This window comes from Melanerpes formicivorus, unplaced genomic scaffold, assembly GCF_026170545.1.
Source record: "Melanerpes formicivorus ecotype bairdi unplaced genomic scaffold, bMelFor1.0.p_v2 SCAF_6, whole genome shotgun sequence".
NCBI lineage: Eukaryota > Metazoa > Chordata > Aves > Piciformes > Picidae > Melanerpes > Melanerpes formicivorus.
The window spans coordinates 6166378-6193444 of NW_027142358.1; the positions used below are offsets into that span (position 1 = coordinate 6166378).

Genomic DNA, 27067 nt, shown 5'->3' on the forward strand with positions numbered 1-27067 from the left:
AGTGAGCTCCACACCTGAGTCTCACAACTGTCTTCAGCGTGACCTGTCCACTGAGGCTACTGCCCCCTCTCCCCAAATCCATGCTGTGCATCCTCACTAGGGTGGGAAGCCTCTCTCCCTCAGAAACCTTCTGCTGTATGAGGTTAATTCCACTATCTCCCTGATTCTTCCCCATCTCAAGCTCTTTGACCTTATTCTTAAATTGAAATGTCTCAATGGATGCAGACGAGAGGCTGCAACCAAATAGCAACAAGAGAATACAAGCAATTTCTTCTACCTGATTTCTGCTGTTTGTAACTGCTCATAGTTACAACCTGATTAATTTATCTTTTTTGCAAGCTTGACTCTGAATGCAGTAAAAGAGAACAAAGATTTAAGCAAATTCACTTAGTGTTTTCTAAGGATAGGAAAACAATCAAGGAAATGCTCATAAACTGTGAGTTTTGAGTGGGCTGCAGATGAGAAAACCCCAGCAGAAATGTACTTTCCTGGTAAAACAATCAGCCTCCATTTCTAAGAACAGCTGTAACTGAAGAAAAACAAAAACAAAAAAAAAGGCAAGAGACATTTTTTTGGCAGAAGGTAAAAACCACAAAAGCTTGCCTAAATCTATTCCCTAATTTCAAACAAAACCAAAGTCCCTGGCTATTTGATATAATAAATTAATCTGTCCTCTTTCCTGCAAGAATGAGTGCTAGTTTACATAGTCTAATTAACCCCAAAGGAAGATTCACTATATTACATCCACAGAAGTCTTTCTCCTGTATTTTAAAGGTAATTTTATTTTCCCTTTGAATTCCCTTTTTATTTGATTTTTTTGCTCCAGTTGGGCAGGGAGTAGAGCTTAGTTATGTTCACCAATTGCTACACATAGCTGCATGTGGAACTCCTGACTATCAGGAAGAGGTAAAAATAGCTTCCTCATGCCACCATCATACTACAATGTCTGCCTTCTGGGATGAAATGGATCAGCTGTTTAACAGCTCACAGTAACACTACCCAGATGTCTGAAGAAGGAACAGTAGCTTCTGTAATACCAATTTAGCAAAATAAGAATAACAATGGTACTATTACAATCTCGACTTTCTGAAGTCCTCAGGGATATTAAAAGCTAAAAAGCACCACAGAAACATTAATAAAAGTTAATTATCATATTTCTACAGAATTCCCAATATAGTTTGCCTCCATAAAAAGACTCAGCATATTAAGAACATTTTTATCCATTTAAAATTACAGCTTCATCACTGCTGCTCTTTCCCCATTCTTTTAAGCTAGCATGTTGAAAAAGTACCTGTTTTAACAGCCTAGTCAATATTGGTACAGATGAGGAAATATGCTCACCTGTGCTAGAGCTCTCTTGATGACTTTGCCAATGTCTTGTCTCCATTCAGGGATGTCAGGGTTATGGTAGTCCAAGTTGGGAGAAAATGACAGGAGCTGAGATTGGAAATACTCTGAAACAGAAAAAAAAACCCAGTATTTATAAGAAGATTAAATGGGTAGTGGTCAGGGTACAGACAACGGTGCAGAAGACAACAAGATAGCCATAATTTATCTCAAAACATGAGACAGAGAAAAGGCAGAAGGAATAAAAGGGGCTGGCTAACACTAAGCAGGACAACAAGCTTACAAGGAAAGAATTCTCATAATGGTTCTTATAAAGGATATTTTGACCAATCCAAACCCAGAAGAAATGGTAGCAAGAATGACAGAGGGGAGAGGATGCCTTCCCTTTCTGGTGCCTCTGGACTTTTGTGTTTTGTTATTCAGCTTAATCAGATTCTGCTTACAAGGAAGTTGACCAGTAACTAAGGTGGCATCTGCCTGAAATTTGTATGGTCTGCTGAACTGCAAGCATTGTGCTCTACAGAGCAAGCACTTCCTGCAAGCAGTCTTTTCAAAACCAGGTATTATCTGTTTGCTCTCCTGATTGGATGCCATGAGTGGTTAAGACTCCTAAAAAATCAGAACCCACTGGTGGTAAGATAAGGCTGGATGGGGTTCTGCACAACCTGATTTCGTGTGAGGTGTCCCTGCCCATGGCAGAGGGGTTGGAACTAGATGATCCTTGAGGTCCCTGCTAACCCTAACAATTCTATCATTCTATGATTCAATGAAACACATTGAAACTAATTCCTAACTGACTGATTGCAGGGAAGAGGACAAAATTCCTAAACTTCAAATATACTTTTTTTTCTCCAATTCCAACTCGTCCCTCTGGTATCACTAGAGACCAAGCCTGGAATTCTTATGACAGCTGTGCACAATGGAGTGGGCCAGCAAGATGTCTCAGGGTAGAAGACTCTCCTTTTGGTTTTTGGAGATGTGCTGTGTGTCATTTTGAAGCATCTGATCTCCAGACATTTAAAATAAGTACTGTTAGTCATTTGTAAGGATGTATCAGTTTTAGCTTAAGAAGAAACATCTTTTCAGATGGTGCAGTATATTTTGAAATTAAACAAGCATCAGACAGAGCAGGGAAACTCTTGAGGCTTAACCTAGAGACTGATATATAAAGCCTTTGACTTCTGAACCCTCAAGTTCCATGTCCAATTTATTTTTGAGTAAACTCTGGTCTGTTAATCTCAATTTGAGAAATAAATCTCCTCCACTGATGCACCAGAAAGCCATGCCTTCCTGCCATAATAACTTAACACAGGGCACAGATTAGGATACAAATTTAGCAGAGTACATATTTACCAGAGGTGTCACTCTTTTATGTACTCAGACTTGAACTGATCATCAGACTGGGGGTCTGGAAAGACTCCTTCCTAGACCAATTTGCAGCATGGTGCTGCATAGGATTATTTGGCCATTCCAACTGGATCAATTTCTCTTCCTGACAAAGTCCAAAGTTTTGGCTTTTTTAAATAGAATGTCAACAATTCTTACAAGGTATTCAAAAACAGGGAGTGAGGAGCACCATGGGACCTACTGCAACCGAAGTCTGACATCGCCTGCAGAGGCCCCACTCGGGTAGACTTTATTCCAGAAACAAATGGCAAGATGTGAGTTTCCCTGAAGTAAACAATGCATTTTGCACTGCTGAGAATGATCAGCTAGAGGGCTACTTATATTTGCTAACAGCAAGTTTGAGCATTACTAAATCATATTAACAAATTATTAAAACCCACTGCATTTCACAGCCAAGCAATCAATAAATATCTATTTAGCTGGTTGTTAAATCTGAGTAGACAGCTTTCCAGTCACCAGATGGACATTTATTTATATTTAATTACTGAGACATGACATACATAGTTCAACCACACAGTGCAGCTCAAATTATTTGAAGCCCAGGTCCCTCAAAAAAACACTTTGCTGGCCAATCAAAAGCTTGCCCTCAAATGCTGGATGCCAATAACTGGATAAGGAAAATGAAAAGTAGCCCAGAGTGGAAATTTTTCTCTGAACAAATCTCAAAGTCCTGGCCAAAACTGCTGAGAGAGTCCTTCCACTCAGCCTTTATTGAGCCCCAAACAGGGTAAGCTCTGTGGTCTGCCAAAGGGTGTTTCTTTGGAGCCCCTAATGCACAAATATGGCAAAAACATACCAAACATTATCCACAAGGAAGTCTAGCAGGCACATTCAGACCTCCAGCCGTGGCATGGAAGATGGGCAGAGATATCAACAACAGAGTAATTTCTGCCCCCTGTACTCTAGATCCCTCCAGAACCCTGCCACATAAACAGTCACTATATAAAGAGAAATACCAGTTGTATTCTGGCCACCTTGATGCACTGTGACTACTTCTTTCCAGTTGGGAGGCAGCAGGAAGATAGTCTGGCTATAGCTTTATGTGGTTTTCCTTTGGGGATTCCACAATCATGGACAGACCAACAGGCAAAGTGGACACCAACTGCCTTACTACAATTCTGAGCTTACAAATTTGGTTAAGAGCCCCAGATATTCACTTCTGTATTTTCTGATCATGATACATCTGAGCTACTTTCATTACAGTTTTTCTACAGAGGTTCTTCTGTGCACTAGGAAGCCCACAGAGCTAATTTTTAGCAGCGACTGCCTGTTCTCTACCTCTAGATACCCCCCAGAGATCTGATTATAAAAGGACAAGCATACCATGCACTGCGATCTCCTTGGTATCTTGGATGAGGGTGTTGCCTGCAGCAACTTGTACAGTGACAGTGTTCATCCCCTCCACAGTGAAGACGTATGAGATGCTGCTCTCCAATGTGATAAGGGGCTGCAAGAAGTAAAGACAGATGGTGATATCAAAATCATGGTGAGATTAACCTGGGATTACAACATGCATCTGACTAATGCACCCTAATGGCCATGATGTCCTTACTCCCTGATTATAGGAATAGTGCTCTGAGCTTACATGTCTTGCTAAGGCCTGTAGGTCACCCAAACACAATCCAGTGAGAACTGTCCCATAGGTATAGGTTTCTTTCACTTCAGTAAATGATTCCTGAAATATTCTTTCACTGAACTGAAGCCCATTATGCTTTGAATCTCTCAGCAGAGCAGAGTCAGCAATTGCAGAGTTAGTGCTGCAGAATGCAGTGTTACACACACACAGCACAGCTGTACAAAACACAGGGTCCAGCTCAAGCAAGCACTAAACATAAACCAAAAATGCAGAAACTTCTTCAAACAATCCATATTGTTCAGATTTATGACCAGTCCTAGCTCTTATAAGCACAAATCAGAGCAACTCTGCCCAAACCAGGGTGAAGGCACCCAGCATTGACCCGTCCATCCTTTGAGCCTGTAAGCTAGCTTCAGCCGCAGGCTGGCAAGTCACGCTAACAAGGCTGAACTTTAGCCATCTCAGATCCCCAGCAGAGAGGGCTCTTTCTCAACAACAACAAAAAAAAAAAAAGTCCTTGGTACCACTTCAGCTGTCCTCTTTGCACAGGAAAGTCTCACATTGATGTACCACATTCAGAAAAAAAGAGATTTGTATATTGAAAATCAAAGGTCTAGCCCCTGATCTGACAGCTGGTCTATAGACAAATCCTCTTGGTTTAGATCAAACCATTAAATTGGGAAATAATGATCCTAGCCTCCACAGGAGAAGCACACAGAGCTCTAAGAAGACAGATAAAGCCACTGTACCATTGCTATTCTCCCTTTGCTACACTACCAGTTTGTCTCCAGAGAATAACTCCTAGGCATTCATCTTCTAGCTCTCATGCTTCATTCCATCAGACTGGCGACACACTGTGTTTCACAACAGTGGCCATATATGCCCTTTTCACAGACAAATCAAAATTTCCACTAGCATAGGCCAGACTGGCAGAATGACATCTTCCTCTGACCCTCTTACCCACAAACCAAAAAGGCAACAGAACCAAAAACAAAATAAGAAAAAAAAATCTGTTTGACCCCATGGGACTCACAAACCAAGGCAGCTCGTGCTAGCCCTGGGGGGTTAGCTAACATATACTTAGATATACATCCTAGACAAGCAGAATGGGTCTATATCAAACTGCAGTGATATTAACAATCTTCCTGGCGGTTAGAAATTGTGATTCTGTGAAACAGGTAAGAGGAACTAGTGTGGCCTTTCAAATTACAGATTTTCCTTTTTTGGTGTGTGTGTATGCTGGACATTAAATTATCATGGATGATTTCACTTCCATCATGGAGTTTTAACGTTCAGCCAAATCCTTAATTTTAATTCATGCAGCAAGACCTGAGAAACTAACTCTAAATTAAATCAAGTAGTTTAAGGTTCATTTGCTCAAACCTATTAGACAGCTGGACACATTTATTAAACTGGACCTGTGTTAATCCAAGCAAAATGAGCACAGCAGAAATTCAGTACAAAGGTTCCAGCAGGGTGGGGAGGGCCGCAGAAGAGCCTCAGCCAAGTCATTGGAGTCTAAGACAACATTTGCCTGTGCAGCAGCACAGGGAGTATCTTAGTGAGACTGCACAGTGACACAGGACTCTGCCTGGAATGCCTACAGTCCCTCAGCACAGAACTAGAATGACTGACAATACCAGTAAACTATGCACAATATCACACACCTCATCCTCTAAATTCACACACAAATCAGCATCCCCATGAGCGCCACAGCTGGTAGAGGAGCAGGCAGAGAAAGATTTGAAATGCACATTAAACAACTCAGATGGAAATTTGATGTGATGCAGGCTGTTGTTCTGGGGAAAAAAAAAAGATGGCTGCTGCTGTTATGTCTGTATCCTTTGCCATATTTCTGTTAGTGGTGAAGTTGGAGTCAATTTCTTGAGATAGCTGGAGATAATTCTCTCCAAAGAATGAGAGGTGCTCTGAGGCTTTGATTTGGCCTTAACTAAGGTGGCACCATCTTTACTAATCCACACCTCAATATACTTCAGTAATATGTACAATCACTGCAAGTTATCATAAGGATCAGCTACTCCATATGCAGCTGTATCCAAAGGATCCATCCCAAACACTTCCATACCTGCTTGAACACTGTTGCCTATGGGCCAGAATTTTAATCCAGAAGATAAAACAGATCATGGATTATATTTACAACCCAGATGCAAGCACCATGACGGCAACATGGAAATCTTCATCACTGCTTTGCTTTACCCCAACAAAAAGCAACCACAAAACAAAAGAAAGCAAATAAACAAACAACAACCAAAGAAACCACCTTTTTTTTAAGGCTGTATTCACAATCAACTTCTGTATTGAGGACAAAAGCTATATCAGGAAAACTCTGACACCTGGGTACACAGAAGGGCTTCAGTAGATGATGAAGTTATCATTACTTCAGTTATTTCAGGTATGCTTTAATGGCTGTCCATATGTGAGCACTGAGCCAAAAGTATCTGAACTGTAATGTGACATTGCATATCTCTCTCTCAGTGTAGTATAAACTATGTGGAATTATCTGGTACTTGTCTTGGACTAGATGTGCGTACGTGGGTGGCCATAGTTCATCTAGGGAACAGCAACTTGTCAAGTAATAGTAAGGTTTTTTGCTCCTGAGCTCTTCCAGTGCCTCAATTACACTTCCACAAAAATAGGCAAGTTCTTACTGTAAGCTTTCTAACTTGATGTAAAAACCCAGTAGACAGAGCATTTATTGCTGTTTTTCTCCTGCTACTGTCAGAGCTAGGGTAAGAGGTTAAAATGCAAGCAGCTTTGTCAAAGTTAAAACAAAATATTGGTGTGCTTGCTGTTCTTTATCTCAAGTTCTATATTTCATGTAAAATCCACATTTTTTTCTACTATGATCTCACCTCACTGCACACCTTCAAATGCAGCTCAGTAGCACAGACAATGACGTGACTTACACTGCTTTTGTAAATAACAGCAGGTATGACATGGCAAAATCATCAACTGCACATTTCACCACTGTAACGATGGAGGACAGTGCCTTGTGTCAGCTGTCTCACTCCTAAAGTCTACAATAGAAACTGTAGGTAAAAAGCAATCCTGCTCTCTCCATTTTGAAAGCATGACCACAACTTCAAGTTTTGCTTTATGGATTTAAAAAAAAAATAAAAGGCAAAAAGCTTTTTATAGTAAATTTTTGCCAATCATTTGGAAATTCACTACAGACAAGACTCATCTCCCCCTCCAATATATACAGGACTGTGAAGAATCATCACGAATGGTGGCAAACAATTAATTTAGAGTCTAGCATTAAATTCTCCATGCAAGTGACTATTTGAACACCAACAGCTTTAAAGTGTTGTGTTGCTATCCAGCATTATACACTGCACACTGGTACGTGGTGGAACCCCCCATGGTTGTTTGAACACTGGCATGTTTTAAGCACTATGTTGAAAGGCAATATTATCCCATATACAGTAGTATATAATTTAGTTAAGTTGCAAGGGAACACTGGTAATAACAGTGGTCTTCAAAGCTCAGTATGGCTGATAACCACCAGACATAAATAAGTAATGACTTTTAAGACAACATGAGACTGGAGGAAATAAACTCACAAATGCTGAAGTTCAGGTAATGGCAATGCTTTTTAGAAAAGAAAAAACAAAACCTAAACCTGCAATACAAAACAAGCAAAGGCAATAAATTTTTATCAGGGTGGAGAGAGTTGCCCTTTATGGTGCAACACATCAGTAAAAATAAACCAAAGAGCAGCGGTACCTTAGTGTTGTTACCAAACCACCAGAAGTAGGTAAGTGTGCCTGCCTGGCTGGGCCAAACTACTGCAGTGATGTTGACATCCTTATTTCTGATAGCAACAAAGGGGACACTCAGATGGACATGCTCCACTGGGCCTGTGGGAAAAGAGAGTTCACTATAAGAGGCTTTAAGTTTAAACCCTCCCAGTGCAGTTGTGAACAGCAAGGACCTTTCCTTTAAATAAATCAAGTGTCTTATGTCAGCAGGAATAGACTTTTATAGCAATACAAGAGAATTTCATCCATCAATGAGCAATGGGAAAAGATCTCAGATTAATAAATGTAAAATCACACAGTTCCCTCCCTCATTCAGTCCTAGGAGAGCCAGAAATGCACATTTTCCACTGTCTTAATTTCAGACAGAGTCAGCATTGTGTTTAGAAGAAATTGTAATGTAGTTTGATGGAGAATAATGAACTGGCTTTGCACTGGATAGGGCAAGATGCTACTGAAAACCTGAGGGATAGGACAGAAGAGAGAAAGAGGGGGTTCTGTTGAATATGTATCCACTGAGCTGCTAAGATTTGTGGGAAAATCATTTTAGCCTAAATGGCTCAGATGTGATTACATATGAGGAATTCATGACTTGATTAAATATAACTTGACAGTTTTTTCAGAAGGAAATCCTTTGTGTCTTTTTTACTTTGGCCTGACCTTGAGAAATCACTGGGGAGTCAGCCACCACTAGAAAAAGACTGGAAATGCTTGGAAGATGTGTGCATTGGCATATCAAAGCATTTAGCTCTCTGAATAACCTGTTTCTGAAAGACTTAAAAAAAAAACAACAAAGTATCAATTCAAAGTTGGGTCCAATTAAGTGCAAACATCCAGACTGGGTCCGGTGCATGAAGTCTAGAATTAAGAGACCAGATCCTACCCCTAGAGAAAAACACATGTGCAGAAAATACTGTTTGCTAATTTGTTTAAAGCTTTTACCATCTCCATTGTTTTCCTTCGTGTCTAATTTGTTGTTTTTTACAGGTACTGAATTTCAGCTGATAAACACTGCACGCCAGGCAGAGTTACTGAGACTTTCTGGATGGTACCTTTTAAAATACAGCAAACTGATAGATTATCACTGTGAGAAAAAAGGGATGAAATAAGAATGATTTCTTCTTTTTCTTTGTAAGGCATTAACTCTGGGAAGCAGGAAATTTGCTGATTTTAACTGAGATGATCTCCTTGTGTTACCTTTCAACTCTGCAAGCATTAAATGGGGACATTAATCACATCTCCACCTACTTGGATTACAAAGATTTTGGAAAGCAAAGGCTGTTCTTTTGCCATCAGAACATACAGCTCTGAGCACAATGGAACGCTATTCTTACTTTTGGCTTCTTAAAAGATTTTCCTTTTTCTCCCTTCCATCCTAAAGCATTTCTACCAGCAAATCACTCCTGAACTCTTCCCATAGCAAGTACTCTGGGTTTCCAAAAATAGCAGTTCCCCAAACATTTTGTGACAGTGTACGTAAGAGGAAAACCACTAAGATCTTCACCTCCTTTAAATGAAGAGATGAGCAGCTTGACAGCAGATTCCAGAAAGGTGAAAAGTTGACTGATGAGTGGTAAAGCTGCAGGATGGAAAACTACTGTGGCTTGAAGCCAAGGAATTTCCTTCTCTGATTTTTTTTCAGCACAGGATTCCAGTACCAGACATACTGCATAATAAGGGTGATTTATATAACAGGCATTTCTGACTGCACAATGGAGCTTGAAGGTCAAACCTCCTATATTTACCAGTACATCTTACTTCAGTGTTAGCATGAATCTAAATGCCTGCAAAATATTTCCCTAGAGATAACATAGTTAAGTTGGCCACCTAAGAAAGCTATAAGTCAAAGGAAAGATCTTAAAGGCCGAGAGAGGAGAAAGCAGACTAGTACAACCAGCCCAAGCAGATCTCCCTCATTGCATTCTGCTCTAAAATTTTCACCATGAAAAAACAGTTCCTATGAGAAAAATGAGATAATCCATATAAAGCTGGCTGTTATTACCAAGTAACCATCACTGTCGTCAGCTAATGGACCAAGGTGAAGGAAAAAAAAGTTAATGCTCTAATAACAGGTTGTTAAATGCAGCCATGATTGACTTTGAGGGAATTATGAGCCTAATAAAAGTTTCAAGGAACATTTATTCCTTCACACAGTGAGCTTGAAATTGAAAAGAGGAAAAAAAAAACATTTCTTGACTTTTGGAAATGTCTGGCTTGCTTCTTTTCAGCAGGAAAGTTCAAGTAACAGGTAGGCTAGAAGACAATTTGACAGGCTAAGGGGGGCAACAGACATGGCCGTGAACACCATTAGGGGCATTCTAAGGCATTAGGGTGCTGCATAAGGGTATTTTGTGGTTCCACTGAAGTTACAGGGGTTTTCAGTGAAGTGAGGTTTTCACCCAAGGAGTCTAGTAGCTTGAAGTACTTACAGATCACATGCAGGAAGAGGACAGCAGTGTCAGAGCCCAGGCTGTTCTCTGCATAGGCGGTCACCTGGAAGATTCCAGCGCTCTTATACACATGCCGGATGCCATCCTCAACAGGGCTGAAATTAGCATAGGATACAGCAATGCCATCTCCAAAATCAAGCTGAATGTTTGTCCTCTGGAGATCACCCTGCAGTGGAGAATGCCACGTTAGGAAACTGGGCTGATAAGAGTGATCTGTGGTAGTTATCATCCCACTCCTCAGTTCCATTTCATTAGCATGGACACAAATTCATAATTTTACCAAAAAAGCCTAGCTTTGTAATGTCAGTTCTCAAAGTGGCCAGGCATAAGTCAACACCAGGTAACTGTATATAAGCAATACTTAGAAAAGCTGGACATTTATACCTGTAACGAGATGTTATTTCCCCATCTTGGCTTTAGAGATTTGGGGAGGGTTATGCCAAACATGCAACTATCAAAGGGACTATATTTTAATGATCTAAGGCAATGCACGGCTGGGGATTATGTGTCACTGAAGTGGCCAGGGGTTTACACAGTCTTTCATTAGTGGTGTCCAACAAGTGCCTCTATCAAACACAGTGAGGTGGGAGGCACCACACTGATGGGAGGATAGATATTAATGGGAGAGCAATTCCCGCATGTACATGGGAGCATTTAAAACACTGGAGGCAGGACAGTGGTTGAAGTGGCTCTCCAATGTGTTCCAAAGAAACACAACCTAGTCACTGAGATGCTGTAAGTCTAGCCTAAGATAGTTTTCCTGGGTTCCTGTATAGTGAGTGGAAGAGAGAAAAGACAGCAATAGACCAACACGTGTTATCCTAAGGTAACTGAGGCAGGTGACATGAATAATCTTCTGCAAGTATCCATCCCTGTATTCTGATGATAGTCTAGACCACTAGTTTCAGCCAGACATGTAAATTCAGGATGGCTGCATGCCACAGTGAGGACTGACGGGTTTTGTCTAATATCAGTCAACACAAAGACAGGGCTTGAAGACAGAGGAGAATGAAGCAGACATTGAGAAAACCCCATTCTAGGATGACTGTCAATGACAGCTTTAAACAAGGAGGGAACACCAGATAAGAGATTCCAGCATTTCAGGTACTGTCTTCAGGCAGTAGCTGCACTGGTTTAGTTTAAATCACACTTTAAACTACTGTAGTTGAACTGTTGAAGATTCTGTTATTTGAGTTCCTTGAAGCCTTACTTTTACTGTCCCCAGCTGACTAAAAGTAACAGAAAGCAGACCAACTGAAGCAGAACTAAAGCCCACTGCAGTGGTTTCACTGAACTGAAATAAAGCCACACCTCAGATTAAATATTTGTAGCTTTCTATTTAAGATGTTTTGGCTCAAATAATTTCTTTTCATAAAAGGTCTCCACTGTATTCACTGTGGGTGAAGAAGATACCACTACCTTTTGCAGATGCTCCTAGCCCAAAACTGAAATCAATACGAATATACTAAGGATAAGAGAGAGATTCCAAAGAGTGGATTTTTTCAAATAGGAAATTCAGAAATATTTCATGGCCATCTCATAAATCCCATCAGAGTTGTACATGCACAGGGTCAGGATAAAAGCTAATGTGCAGGTCCAGTACATACTGATCTAAGGAAAGGAAGCAATTATGTATCTTACAGGCAGTTCTGAGGTACCTACAATCCCTTCAGGGACCTGCAGGGTCCTACAACCACTGGGCTCACTGAAAGAGACCACTGAGCTCATAGATTTCACTAAAGCATCTGAGACAGGTATTGTTACAAACAGATCATGACTTCCTCTAAAAACAGGAAATAGACAAAGGGAAGAGATTGCTTGGGACAACCACACCTGTGATAGCTCCTAAAAGTTTTAGAGCTAACAAGTTTACCTTGTGCAGCAAAACACGTGGCTTCCAGCCTAGACTCTGGCAACCTCACATTTGTAAGTAATTGTTCATATGTTTCTAATACATTCATATATAGCACAGATTCATTTTGGATTATGGGTTCTTGTCAGCCAAGGCCACTCAGAATAAAGCAGAATATTGCCTGGATCATGGAAAAAGAGGTTCTTAAATAGCTCTCAGTCTGTTCTATCTCAAATGACTAGCAACTAAGACCAGCAGTACACAACAAAGGCTCCTGCAAGACAGAAATATTGATCCAAGGCAAGGGGTCCCAACTCTGGCCTCCCACTGACTCACAGGAGCTGCTCTCGCACTGGCAGCTGCCATGAACCTGTGTAAGAGGCAATCGCAATACTGACACAGGCAGGATGCTGTGTTCTGCTACTGGTCCAAGTCCTGAAAGCACTCCTTATGTTGTCCTTTGGAAGGAAACCTGAGAGCACAGACATGAAGCCAAACTACACTGAAGTAGGTCCTCTGTATTAAGATATTCAAGACTGCAGCACACTTCACAGACTTTGTCTTTCTCATAGGTTACACCTGCATTAATGAATCAGCATGTAGAAAGGGTATTTTTCTGATGTGAATTGGTTTTCACCCCACACACACACACACCCCCCCCCATATAATTAGGGTTATTACACATAGTTTCTGAAATGTAGATATTCGGTTACATATGCTAGGTCTCCTTCCTGCATTGCTCCATCATTCCCACTCCACTGGAGTCATGGGAGTCTTGTCTATTAAACCTATCAGGTCTTCATTTTCACCTCTGTCCTACTAGGACATTTAAAATACAAGCATAAATTAAGAAATTAAGCATAGAGGACTTGAGTGGTAGTGACACCAAAACCTGTCTATAATACTGAGTAGCCAATGGCATCCTTTCGACAGAAGGTTTAAGTCCCTCCAAAAATTTCTCAAGCAGGGTCAAAATTACATTCCTGGGATATCCAATTATTTGAAAGAAAGTCTCCTTCAGCTAATTAAACCTTTCAAAACCATTTCTCAAAGGAACATTCTAAGACCACAAGTTCACACCAACTGGCAGACACTGAACAGAGGATAAAAATTTGGTCTGGGATGGATTAATCACTGGTGGCCTCAGGCTGAAATCTCTTGTACCCATCATGGCAGATCCTCTCTCATGCCCTACATTTCTCTTTTCTATTTCCTCCTTGCTTCTCCAATATGATTCTGCCTGAAATTAGAAGGTTTAAAGTGGAGAAGGAGGAACAGATTTTTTTGTGACAGCAGACAGCAGCAGACAGTCTCTCAACTCAATTATGAGAGTTGGGTCTTCAATGCAAAGCCTGCCCATCACACTAATCATGTTTTCTTTCTCCTTTCCATACCTCTGTGTCCAGTATATAAAACACTAAAACAAGAGTGCTAGCCCCGTGCATGATGCCACATATTGTGGAGTTTATGAATATAAATTAAAATGGAAATTAAATGGAGATATTACAAATGGAGAAAGAAAAAGGAAGTCATTGCTATCTATATATATTCAAAAGGAACATTTTATTGCTTTTAAGCCCTGTAAACTGCCAAAAGGGAATGAGCTAGAGCCTCACACAAAGATTGGAGCCCTGTGTACTGAAATCAGTGAGCAGGCAAAGGGTGTTGGAATGGGTGAAGAGGAACATTACCACAGAACAGTCCTTTGAAGTCATCTGCCCATCGAGATTAAGCTGGGAAAGTTTTCCTGATTGGAATCCACACTAGCTAAGTGACCAAGAAGGCCAACAGCATCCAGGGCTGTATCAGGAATAGTGTGGCCAGCAGGAGTAGGAAGGTGATTGTGCCCCTGTACTTGGCACTGGTGAGGCCACACCTCAAGTATTGTGTTCAGTTTTGGGCCCCTCACTACAAGAAAGGTATTTTGTTGCTGGAGCACATCCAGCAACAAAATTGGTGAAGCGTCTAAAGAATATGCCTTATGAGGAGTAGCTGAGGGAAGTGGCACTGTTTAGTCTGGATGAGGGAACACCTGATTGCTCTCTACAACTATCTGAAAGGAAGTTGTAGTGAGGTAGGTACTGATCAGAACAACTCACCAGGAAACAAACTGAGCAAAGAAGGTGCAGGAAGGAGGGAATGAATCTGTATGACACCAAGATATGCAAAAATTAAGATCTAGAGAAATTATTTCTTTCAACTAGGAAGGAATGCTTTGATGACAAACTGTCTCAAGTTCACACTTTAAGACAGAATTACTTTTACCCAAAATCTCGGTGCCTTCCTCCCCACAAAAAGCCTATTCCTTTAGGAAACACACTCAGCACACAATTCTCTGAGGAATAAGCTGTTCCCCACAAAGCCATGTTCTCAAAGATCCCCCTCCCTTAGACAAAAAATTGTATCAATGAGCTATTTTTTCTAACTATCTTTATTTTTCAACAAAGGACACAGAGTGATCACCCTCACATACTTATTCAATTGCCTCTTCCATCTCTAAAGCCTTGTAAAGGCTCCACTCTTCAGCTACCTTGACTGCTGTCTTATTCCCATCTGTTTATCATTCTTTCTATGCAGCAGTTCTGCTTCAGTTCCTTAATAAATTACTACTAGATTCCTAATTTTTAGATTATGTCTGTTCTTTTCTGAACTCCCACTCACACTGTCTATACAAATTGTCTTACCATGTCAAGTCAAACAAATATAAAAGAATCAGCCAGGTAGGCAAGAAATCCACTTTGTATAAAAGCACAGCATGTATGAATCTCTGAGGAAGCAAGTAAAGAGGCCTGTCAGATTAGTGTGGTCCCAATGGAACATTCAGTTACTGTGTAAGAATTTGAATTAATAGAAGTGTGTGTGTTTAAGAAAAGAACAACAAAAAAGCCCAAAAAAACCCCACCAAACAAAAAACCAAACTCACAGCTAAAAGGTATCATGAGGAAAGAACTTCTCCATGGCAGTGTGCTTAGATTTACAACAGCTTCTTATATTCTCAAGGGTCTAAACTGCCAATGGAGGCTGCTTCTAGGAATGGAGAAGAAGCTTGCACTGTTTCTGATTTCCCCAGAGACCTAATGCTGCTTTCTGTCAGAACAGGATACTTTGGAGATAGGCATCTAAGCCAGTGTCATTACTCTAACATTTGTGACCCCGACACATCTCACTCGCAGCTGTCTCCAGGTACTGTCCCTGTGTACTGTCTGTACATAGGACAAAGCAGATGACAAAATGCCCTTGTGGTTCTTCAACCCCAACTTCTTCCCTGGCTGCCCATCCTCAGACACCCACAGATGTTACAAGCAAGGTTGTGATTTCACCTTTCTGTTTAACCAGAAAACAGATGCAACACAATCCATTGTGGGAAAATCACTATTAGACCCCCCAATGATACAGTCCACAGGCAGTCAGAAGTCAGAGGGGGAATGCAGCAGCTGCAAACGCAGCAGGACTTCTTGTGGCACAGTCACATATAGATCTAACCACCAAATCAAATCACAAAGGAAGGTGAAATCATAAGGGTGGTGAAATCCTGGAACAGGTTGCCCAGATGTGGTGGAGGCCCCATTCTTGGAGACATTCAAGGTCAAACTTGATGGGGCCTTAAGCAACCTGATCTAATTGGAGATGTCCCTACTCACTGTAGGGCAACTGGAGGAGCCTTTCCATTCTATGCTCATTTGAAAATCCCTTCTGTCAGCCTGAAGGCATACCAAGTTATGTATCTAGCTGTGTGTGCAGCTATCCAACCCTCCATGGCATCACAAGCCTTGGTGATACGGGCTGCACAATATGTGTTTGCCAAACAGAGGGGTGCCTGACTCAGAGAGATCAGCAGAAGTGCCTCAATATTTTGATGCTTCAGGCAGCAGTATGGCCTTGTATCATTTATGATACTGCTGGGAGTAGTACCAATAAATAAATAAAACAGATATGGGCTGGGGAGCTCAGAGGTGGTTTGAGGAGGCTCAGTTCCTACTGCAAAGCAATAAGGTCCCTCACTGCTCCTCATCAGTCTGAAAATGTTCCACACTGTTTTTAACCTTTGCCAGCAAAGCTTCAGATAAACTTTTCATCCAAAAAAACAGAATTATTAAGCACAGGGACACCATTTCTGCCTCACAAACTCAATAAACTGCAGTTCACTAGAGGCAACAAGCAGCTAGTGGGGAAATATATTTTGGACCAGATCTGTCTTTCTTCAGTGTTGGCTTCATCATGACTAACAGACAAGCTAACTGTTCAAATACTCCTTTGGCCTGACCCATCATGGCTTGTTTGTACATTTCACATATAGCTCTGTTTCATTAATTCTTCTAAATCTCTGGAGTGTTCACCATTTCATGATTCCACCTGATTGCTATTTCCCTCTCAGCAGCCTGACAGGAGAAAGAAAAGACTATCAATCACGTCACACAGAGGAAGGTTTGCTGAGACCACTAACACACCTCTTCCATAAGGATGACGAAAGTGGCATTGTGTCCCTGCTCTGTGACCAACTTTCCATCAGTAGTGAGGATGTGCAGTCCCCGAGGTGCTTTTCCAGGGCACTTCTCCATTTTGGCCATGTACTTCTCTCGCAAGCCATCTGTACAATTGTTAGACACAATCCTGCGGTACCTGGGGAACAAAACCAAACAGAGATTGGGCTCAGCTGGTGGGTGGAAAAGTTTCTTTGTTGTGTTTTTTGTTTTCTTTCTCCATATTAATGCATGTGTCTTTTTCAAAGGCTAACTGCCTGCATGAGTCCCTTACTGAAAGGAAGAATCAAAGGAACGTAAGAGTGGGTCCAGAGGACAGTAACAAGACTGGTGAAGGGATGGAAGGGAAAGTCATATGAGGAGAGACTGAGAGAGCTGGGGTTGCTTAGCCTGGAGAAGAGGAGACTCTGGAGGGACCGTATCACACTCTACAACTACCTGAAGGGAAGCTGTGGTAAGGTGAGGGTCAGAGTCTTCTCCCAGGCAGCTTGTGACAAGAGGGCATGGCCTGAAGCTGCACCAGGGGAGGCTTATGTTTGATGTTAGGAAGCACTTCCTCATGGAAAGGGTAATTAGACACTGGAATGGACTGCCCAGGGAGGTGGTGAAGTTGCAGTCCCTAGAGGTGATTAAGGAAAGATTGGATATGGCACTTAGTGATGTGGTCTAGTTGATGTGGTGGTGGTAGGGCATAGGCTGGACTTGATCATCTCAGAGGACTATTCCAGCCTCAGTGAATGCTTTATTAAATTGGAGAAAGCCAAACAAATCACAGCACAACTTTTTCAAGAGGTTCCCAGCAGCACCACTGAGAACAGACACTTACTGTGGAGGTGAATTATCCTGCACTGCTACAAGGCAGAGCACTCCAAGGCCCTGTGCCTGCAGGACTGCACCTTGCATCCTAGATTTTTAATTATGCTTTTTATTACATTTTGGCTGCCTCCACTCTGCTACAAGGCACTAGGAATAATCTGCCAAGAGGTTTGTCCAGTCCCATTTTAAAATGATTCAAGGAATGGTCCCTTCTCTTGGCTCGTCTTGGAAGAGGTTAGCTAACTAGCAAGACACTTGGCTACTCCCAGTGTTGTTGAGGGGGATTAGCCCTTTCTAGTAATATCACAGGAAAAATACAGCATTGGTTAAGACAGCAAAGACCTCAACTATTCCTCTCGCTATCAGTCAGGAAGGCTATAAGTAGTCATACCGGCCAGGGCTCTTCTAATTACATTCTGTATTTATAGAAACCTTTCAGCTGAAGTTAAGTGACTCCAGATTCCCAGCAACCTCGTTTTGTTTAGCCACCTGTATCGACCATCTATGAACAACTGCCATAACAATCAAGCACACAGTACTCATGACTCAGATGCAGCCCTGCAAACCCTTCAGGGTCTGAATTATCTGAGAGGGAACATTGCAATTTTGTGCAACTGGACTTTCAGAGCATCCACCACACCATAGAACAGCATTTGCAAAGTGGCACTACCATAATAAACAAGCACTTCCCATCTGTTCTGGGTAAAACCAAGAAGAAACAGGACATGTAGCTTGTCTGAAATCACAGGGCTTTGTATATATATATGTGAAAATAGTGGAGGTTGGGGGGAAAAAAAGGGGGAGGAGGAGTTAAAAATTGCTCATTTGAGCCTTCCCAGAAGCTTAATAGGGATTGTAAGATGGGAAAAGGTTCAATGAAAAACAATGTGAAACACCTCGAACCTGTCCTTTGAAATGTTCAGCTGTCTCTCAGGCAGACCTTCGTGAATCATGATTTAATATTGCGGGGAAGGGGAGCTCCAAGTCTAGGCTCCAGGGATCATACATCACTCAATAGCAATACAATATCTACATGTCACTTATGTTAATGTGCTTCTCCTTGTCTGTGAGGAATGAGGCAATGTTCCATACAGATGCTGCTGCAAACATTATCTCACAAATAGGACTGGAAGAGAGCCAGAGGAGATGTGGAGAAAAAAGACCATCCAGGTTCCCCTACCTACTGCAAAGTCAGCAAAACCAGAGAGATTGCAAGATTCACTTACCCAGTGCTGTTTAAGTAGCTCTGGCCAGTGCTGCAATCCTTAGACAGGGATGATGGGCTGAACCAGAAGGCTGGGACACAGTGGTTGTTGCTGTGCCTTTCATACCCATAGTCACTACAGAGACAAATCATGAATGCATCACTGAACTTATTCAGTAGATTTCGATCATAGTTTTGGGTGACATTTTTGTTTCCCAGAACACTTGTGTGTTGGTGGCTCTTCAGATGTAGGGCACAACATCATGTATTTGGCTTATCCACAAAGTGTTTGAGTAGTCTGAGAGGCAGGAACACAGTTCACAGAAGGTATGTAATACCTGACAACATCAGAAGTACCAATCTTGCAGAGAAGTGGGGGACTTGTGTTCCATTTGGTAACAAAACGTGGACAGAGATTCAAACAGAAAATTGCATTGTTAATTCCTTTTCATTGTAATCTCTAATAAATGTCACATGTTGGGTTCTTTTTGTTTGCTTGTTTTTTGAAGTCTTTGCTTTGAGAATAAACCAGAGCAGTTCCCAGATCTAATGCCACTTTTTCCCAGTGAAGCAGTCAGGAATATAAAACACTAGGATCACTTCCTAAGCAACTAGCTAAGAAATGTATATTTATATATGATTGGCCTGAGAGCAAAACATAGCTGATTTTTTCCAACACTAAGCTAAAACAACACAGTCAACTTGGTGGTCTAAAGATTGCATGGTATTGTGTCACATGGGAAAGGTAATCCAGGGTGCTGATTTTTCCTTGGACCACCAAAGAATGGAAGTATACACAGCCACATTCAAGGCTTCTTTTTACAGCTGCCTTTGCATGTCAATACAATGATGAAGCAACAGAATTAATTGAAAGCTTACCATAAGTTTTAATAGTTTCTGGATCAGGTTTTTATGCATAGTTTTTATTAGCAAGCTGGATTCTAGGGGTAAATAAAAAGATATTCTGGATTTTTGCCTGAAGCACATTAACAAATGCCAACAAACTAAACCTCTGTGGAAACACAGACACTACAGAAGCCACTGCCTTGAAAGCTCTCTGTGCCCTTTAGGACACTCTGTGTTTTATCTTTCTCCTAGTCATAGTCTGAACAGTCAACAGAAAGTCTCTAGGAAAGGCTTTGGTGAGACAAAATTGTGCTATGTCCCCGGTGACCCAGGCTGCTACTGCTCCTTTTTTTTTTTTTTTTTTTTGGAGGGCAAAAATTCTGCAAACTACTTTGAAAGGTTCAGAGATTCCCTGATGCTCTTTCTCTCAACATTCAATTTAATCATTCTCAGTGGATCCAACCTGCACAGTCAAAAATGCCTGGCAGTGACTTGGTAATTAAAAATATTCAGGAGGAGCTGTACTTTGCCCCAAAGAAGAAAAGAGCTGCATAAATATTTAATAAAATTAAAGACAACATTGCTGTATGCCCTGAAGGTTCTGTGCTTGTTCATTAACTTCTGGTAAATGTATATTAAAACCTCGCATGCTGCCCACCTTCCTTCTCATAAGCCCTAGGGTTTGCATAAGTTAAGGAAATAATCAAGTCCAGCTGCTGCGCTGTCTTTCTCAGGAAAGCTATCTTGACAGAGTAAATAAAGAAGCAGGAGGAGGGGAAAGAAAGATCAGTGAGTATTTTAATAACATTTCTGAGCTCCTTCTGCCATTCTCTTTGTCAGAAAAAGGCCAGGATTTCCTTTTGCAAATGATTGTGAGGGTTGGCAGGAGTCATCCCTGATCTTGACTTATGAGGATTTGTTCAACTGGGGCCCAGGATCATGATTTATGCTCCTGAAATTCAGATCAGCTTCATACCTAATAGCAGGAAACAGATAGCACTGCAACATGAAGCAGACGGGGGCAAGGGCGCTGTAATGAATTCAGAGGGAATGCAGCCCTCACAGCTTGTGCTGTAGGGCTCCTGCAGTCATTTGTCCTGACTGCACAACTCCCAAAGGCAGGCATCATCACACCTAGTAGCATGGAACATTCTGTGGTCAGAACCAGCCTCCAAATCTATTTACTGGGAAGAAGAGGGCCTGTCTGTTGGAATCCCCTGCTCAGTGTACACACACAACCCCAGCTGCTGACTCTCCTCTGTTCCCTAACACTCCATAGGAGTTCACAGACAAGAGACATGCTTCATCAGTGCTTCCAAGAACAACTGATAGTTGTGAACCCAGACAGAAGAGGCTGAGTGGACATCTTTCCTTTCCAAAAGCATCAAGTGAAAGAGTAGGAGCTATCCTTGCAAATGTAGATACCTACAGTGGGGACACATCTTCTAGTCAGTGGAGGCAAAGGCAGATGAACCATATTCTAGAATAGACTGTATGTTGTCACCAGCTACATAACTGTCTCATCCTTCAGAAGTCACAAGTCAGAGCAGATGAGTCCACCCCTTTCTCTATGCAAATCAATTCTAAGATAATCAAGCTTGGTACCCTATTTCCAGCACTACTAGCATTTTCTCCAAACTGATTGTCCCAGACCTTCTTCTAGTCAGCTCTGCAGACTAGCATCAAAACACAGCCTTAAACTGAAGCTAGTTCTTCTGATTCTCCATCACCAGTTATAACAATTTTGCCACAGGAAGTCATTTAACAGTTCTGTTGGCAGTGTAGGGTCTGAAACAAAAGCCACCTTGCTGTCCTCTAACTGCTTTTCCTCTGCAGGACTGACAAGGTTACCAGCAATATTCTCTCACGTGAGTGGAAAAGTTAAGCAAAAATGATACCGAACGCATGCAAGGAACACACCAGTTGATTGAAAAGTGCAGTCTGATGCAGACCCTTTTCAAGGCAGAACAGTACTTAAGGGCAATTTAGCTACCACAGTTTTCCACTTAGAGCTTAGAAAAGGCAAGCTTCACTGTGAAAATTGAAAGCTGGTAAGGCACAAAGCTGCAGAAAAGTAAAAGAAAACTGAAAAGAGAAAATTCGTTAAGTGTCTCTGGAGATTGGTGCTCAGTTCAGCTAAGAAGCATATGCCAATGTCAAGGGCAGATACTGCAGGGCAAGGTAGTTTGTTCATCCTGCAAGTCCCTGGGATGAGAACAAAGAGGGAAGATCTCCTGAGTCAAGCTGAGGACTGTCAGATGTAATTCTGGCATTAGGAACAAATTAAACATCCATCCAGATAAGATGAAAATCTGTGTTCTATATCCCTGAGCTTCTCTTAGAGCCAAACTACTCTGATATTCAAGAAATTACTTGGGTCTGTAATTTTTATTCTTTTGTCACCGTATTTGGTGTGTACATGTTCTAGAAAGAACTGAGTCTCAGCTGGCTTAAGTCCAAAAAAGTCTCTCATTCCTCATTCAGGAAGGATCAAAAACAAGTGAAGTTTTCAGGAATCACACCAGAATCAAATCAGACACTGATCTTGATAATCTACTACAAAAATGAGAATGTTTTCTCAGCTGATCTGCGTTCAGAGTGTTCTAAACTCCATCTGAATGATATTCTGATCATTTACACTCAAGCATCCCAGCTACTGCCAGTCTTAAATCTTTGAAATATTGCCCATCACAGGTTCCCTGTAGGAATTTCTTGTGCACAGACTGTTATGCATTCTCCCTGATAGTCAAGCAACATCAAGCAGTGGTTTATTTTTAACTTGTTTTATTTTTATGCTGCTTTCAAAGTGACCTTAAAGCAGTTTGGAAATTATGGTCCCATTACGTTAGAAACACCAACATTTATGCACAACGAGTAACTACATCTGACCAGGGTTGGCAGTATAGTCACGTCACAGAAATCCTTTCAGAGATTTCTCAACAAAACAATGCTAAAAAGCAACAGAAAATTCCCATGAATTCAAAGGAACAATGCCAAAAATGTGCAGGTTTTTCTGGCTTTCTCCCTTTGAAGTGAGGATAGAGAAATTCCCTCTTTCTCCTTTAAGGGACGTGATGTGGACCACAAAAGAGGCCTGGCTGTCACTCTTCTAGAATGATAGACAAAAACATGTCAATCCATACTTGCAATTTTCTGTTTTGAATTCCAGGTTTGGATTTCCTGTAAAGATTAACAAATCTCTGCTGCAGATGACAGGGACATCTCATTCATACAACAGATTTGGGTATCACATTTATGCTGTGTGATATGAATCTGCATGAGACCTAGTTTCTCTGCAAGGTTTTCTATCTGGGAAGTAGCTCAGCCACTGCCAATAACACAAAAACAGCTCCTGAAAAAGTCCCCAGAGCCATGTACTCACCATTCAAAGTCCCCTTGACCGCAGACACAGGGTTCAGAAACCACAGTTTGTGAATATTCCCGACTCAGGGAACACTGGGCTCCAGGCTTGCGCTTTTTATAGATCTTCCTCTCCCCCATGACACAGGGCTCCCCCTTCATCAGCCAAGGAACAACAGGAGAAAGAAAAACAGAGTTGTAGTGGCAAGCTGGACCCTAAACAGAGCATTTTGTCAAAACACACAAAAGGCAATGAAAGCAAGCAATTATACCTGGGAAAGTCAGGAGATAAGGGTCTAGCTCCCTTCTGTGGCTTTTTAAAGTCAAAAGCTACTTTTGGAAGGACCCCTGAGCACAACATTTTCAGCGCTTAGTTGGGATGCTAATGACAATGTGCCAAAAGTACCTGAGTGCCCAAGCTATCAATACTCACTTATGCCATATTTCAAAAGGCATCCACCAATTCATCTAGTCCTAAGAATTATGCTGAAAAGAACAATGTGGTGTACTTCAGGTTTCTTCCATATGTCAGATGAAATCTACTACAAAAAGAAGTGTCCAAGCCTGAAAACCAGGACAAGGACAATGTTTAGATGTGTAATCCAGGACTCCTGGTTACCTTCCTCTCTCCTTGATAGGTGTATCTACTATGGGGGTCAAATGAATTTGATGGTGCCTTACACTGGGCTTTTAAAACACAAAGCTTCACTACTGGGAACAGCTGATCTAAAAGAAACATTTGATATTTAGGTGAGTTGCTGTAAGCAGAATTTTCTCTGATGCAGAAATAATTTGTCTGCATAGAAGTACATAAACAGAAAACATCTGATTGAAATACTTCTCTTTCCCACTAACAGTGATTCCCAAGATGGCTGCCTGGTTAGACATGCCTTCCCTTTTGTTTCATTTAAATTACTTTAATGTATTCTATGACTTCGGTTATTTGATACATCCTTGCCAAGTTAATGCTCATTTCTAATTCATGTATTTCACTCAGGAATATCACAGTGCAAGTAGTTCTGGCTCTAGTTATGCCGCCCTGAAGGAAATGGGACATCATACTGGTGGCCAATAACCCATAAGTAATCTTCAGAGGGTGCTGAGATCTAATGGAGAACTAGAATTCCTATACAGAATGAAAAAAATTCAGTCTTCTCTGATGTCTTTTATTCAAGGGCTCCCCAGGGTTTTACAGACACCTGCAAAACCTGCAGGATGAATAAATGTTTTTATTTTCATTTTTGAGTAGGGGAAAAAAGAGGCAAAATGAAAGAAAATTATTTTCATCAGTCACTGGCAGACCTACAAAGAGTTCAGTGTCTCCTACAATCCAATCACAAGGTGAGGTTTTACTGTGCCCTGAGCACTGAGGGCAAAATGAGCCAGATGCTGCAACAGAACATTTCCATACAACGAGAAGTTAAACAAACTCCCCAACTTGCCCAGAGAAGGTTGGGCCTGGGTTTATTCATGCATACACCTCATGGAAGTACAGCATCCACAGATTAAAACTGTGACTCAATGGATACAAAAACCATATGCTCTGCTGAAAACAACAGGCATGCTCCTAGCTGCCAACACAGAGCATACAAAAAAAGAGAAAGCAAATAATGTCCTGTCTCCAGAGTGTGAATACCTGATTGTGCAGATGCCAGGTTTGGTAGTCATCTTTGTTGCACCTTCGGCTGAAGAGAGACTTGTAGTCCACCTTGACCAGCTGCCATTCAGAACGGAGACTGAAGTGACCAAAAACTCTGAGCATGGAAGAGGAAGGAAAAAAAGAACCAGAGCCAGTTGAAGATACACTTCCATTAAGCAAATAATTTCTCATGCATCTCAGTTGCCAAAAAAAAAAAAGCAAACCAAAAAGTAGTCTTCAAGCTGGATGCCAGAAAAATGTTATTCAGTCATGATATCAGTCCTGATTTCTTGTATAGGCTGTGCTGGAAGGTCTTCTGTGCCTGTAGTACTTTGGGCCTTGAGACCAATACAGACAGCTAGGTATCGCTCAGGAACATTAAACAGCCAGTCTAGAAAGCAATGTCCAACGTCAATGAGCTACTGAGGCTTGGTTGTCTCAAAATCAAAACTTTCTTAGCTGACTCAGTTTCTTTACTGCTGAACCCGTGTGTAGCAAAAAAAAAATACAAAAAATCACTATTTAATGAACTATAAAGCACGTGAAATAAGATATTCGGGATATGGACTGTAAGCAAGTGGCCTGCAAAGACAGCAGGATCCTGGTGAACTCTTTTTAGGAAGAAGTTCTTCATAGAAAGAGTGATTGCCCATTGGAATGGGCTGCCAGGGAGGTGGTGGAGTCACCATCACTGGGGGTGTTTAGGAAGAGACTGGATGGGCTGCTTGCTGCCATGGTTTAGTTGATTAGATAGTGTTGGATGATAGGTTGGACACGATGATCTCAAAGGTCTCTTCCAACCTGGTTAATTCTATTCTATTCTATGCTATTCTATTCCGTTCTATTCCCTTCTATTCCATTCCATTCTGCTCTATTCTATTCTAGTCTAGTCTATTCTAAATGCTTGCTGCAGCTAGTAGGAGAGGAATTACAAATCATTACCACTGTGAGGTTATCAGCAGAGTGTTTTCCCTAGTTTGACTAGTTCATTCATCAGCAGTTGCTGACCACACTCCAAGGATCACCTAGCTAAGTAGTAAGTTGATTTTCAGGATGAAAATCACACATTTTCCCATGCAACTCCACACCAACACAAGGCTTCTGTTGAATAAAGCAGTATACAGGAGCAGCTGGAGCCAAAGACTGAGCCCTCAAACAATAGTGGAGGGACTCAGACTGTAATTTAAAGCTTAGGCATTGATCTGTTGCAAATGGGATAATGAAAGTCAAATAGTGATGGAGGCTTCTGCACAAACTTGGACCAGAACACTGACAACAGAGGTGGTCAGGTCTCTCTAAAATCCATTCCAACTATATGGCCCTCCTTCATATGCAGGGAAAGCCATGTGCTTGCTTAAGTGTCTGGAAGGGAAGGACCAAAACAACAACAAGCATTGATGTTACACATCACCAAAGCATGATCACCACGGCTATCAAGGGAGCCTAACAGTTGGAAGCTAATACTTTAATCAAAGAAGGTAACATCTAAGCAAAACCAGAGTTTGATTAATAAATTACACCAGGTACCCAGTAAGAAGCAGCTTTTCAATCAACTGCAGCTGGATTTCCAAAGAGGGTGTGAAAGGAGGAGATTAGGACAGCTGACCAGGCTTTAAAAGCCATGACAAGAACTACAGCTTGTAATTGGTGGAGGAACATCTCAGTACGTGTAAGCAACCCAACCCAACAATGATCAAGCTGACTTGTCATTATAACAGACCAACTTCTTGACTGTCTCAAATATATAAAACACCCCAAAGCCTCATCTGAAATACAAGTTGCAGGTTTTAAGAATTCTGTAAGTACTGAAACCCATTTGTGACACTTGTGAAATGTCATTGTATCACTCCTATCCCAAGACATAGTGGGCAGAGAAAGAATGACTTTTTGCATCATGATAAAACTTCCACCAATCTACAATTTTACTCAAGCCACTTATGCAATTAATTTTTTTTGCTGTTTTATTTATTCCAGACTACAAAAGGAAAAGGGAGAGCGACAAATTATTTATGAATTTCCCTGAGAAAGCAAAAGAGAAACCAAATAGAAAAATTCACAGTATCACAGTATCACCAAGGTTGGAAGAGACCTCAAAGATCATCAAGTCCAACCTGACACTACAGACCTCATGACTAGACCATGGCACTTGGATTTGTTGAATGCCATCCTGTTGGACTCTGCCCATCTGTCCAGTCACTCGAAGTCCCTCTGCAGAGCCCTTCTGCCCTCTAACAGATCAACATCTGTTCCCAACTTGGTGTCATCTGCAAATTTGTTGATGACTGTCTCAATCCCCTCATCCAGATCATC

At 41.4% G+C, this 27067-nt stretch overlaps 1 protein-coding gene across 1 annotated transcript in view; it reads right to left on the reverse strand.

The window, feature by feature from the left end:
* SORCS3 (sortilin related VPS10 domain containing receptor 3) overlaps positions 1-27067 on the reverse strand; it is a 317082-nt gene that overhangs the window by 16637 nt on the left and 273378 nt on the right. The window contains exons 15-22 of the mRNA XM_068139414.1: positions 24755-24872; positions 23141-23274; positions 18935-19048; positions 16860-17031; positions 10539-10725; positions 8078-8211; positions 4078-4201; positions 1342-1454 (exon numbers count right to left, since the gene is read on the reverse strand). Coding sequence (XP_067995515.1) covers positions 1342-1454; positions 4078-4201; positions 8078-8211; positions 10539-10725; positions 16860-17031; positions 18935-19048; positions 23141-23274; positions 24755-24872 — 1096 coding nt within the window. The remainder of the gene's footprint in view (positions 1-1341; positions 1455-4077; positions 4202-8077; positions 8212-10538; positions 10726-16859; positions 17032-18934; positions 19049-23140; positions 23275-24754; positions 24873-27067) is intronic.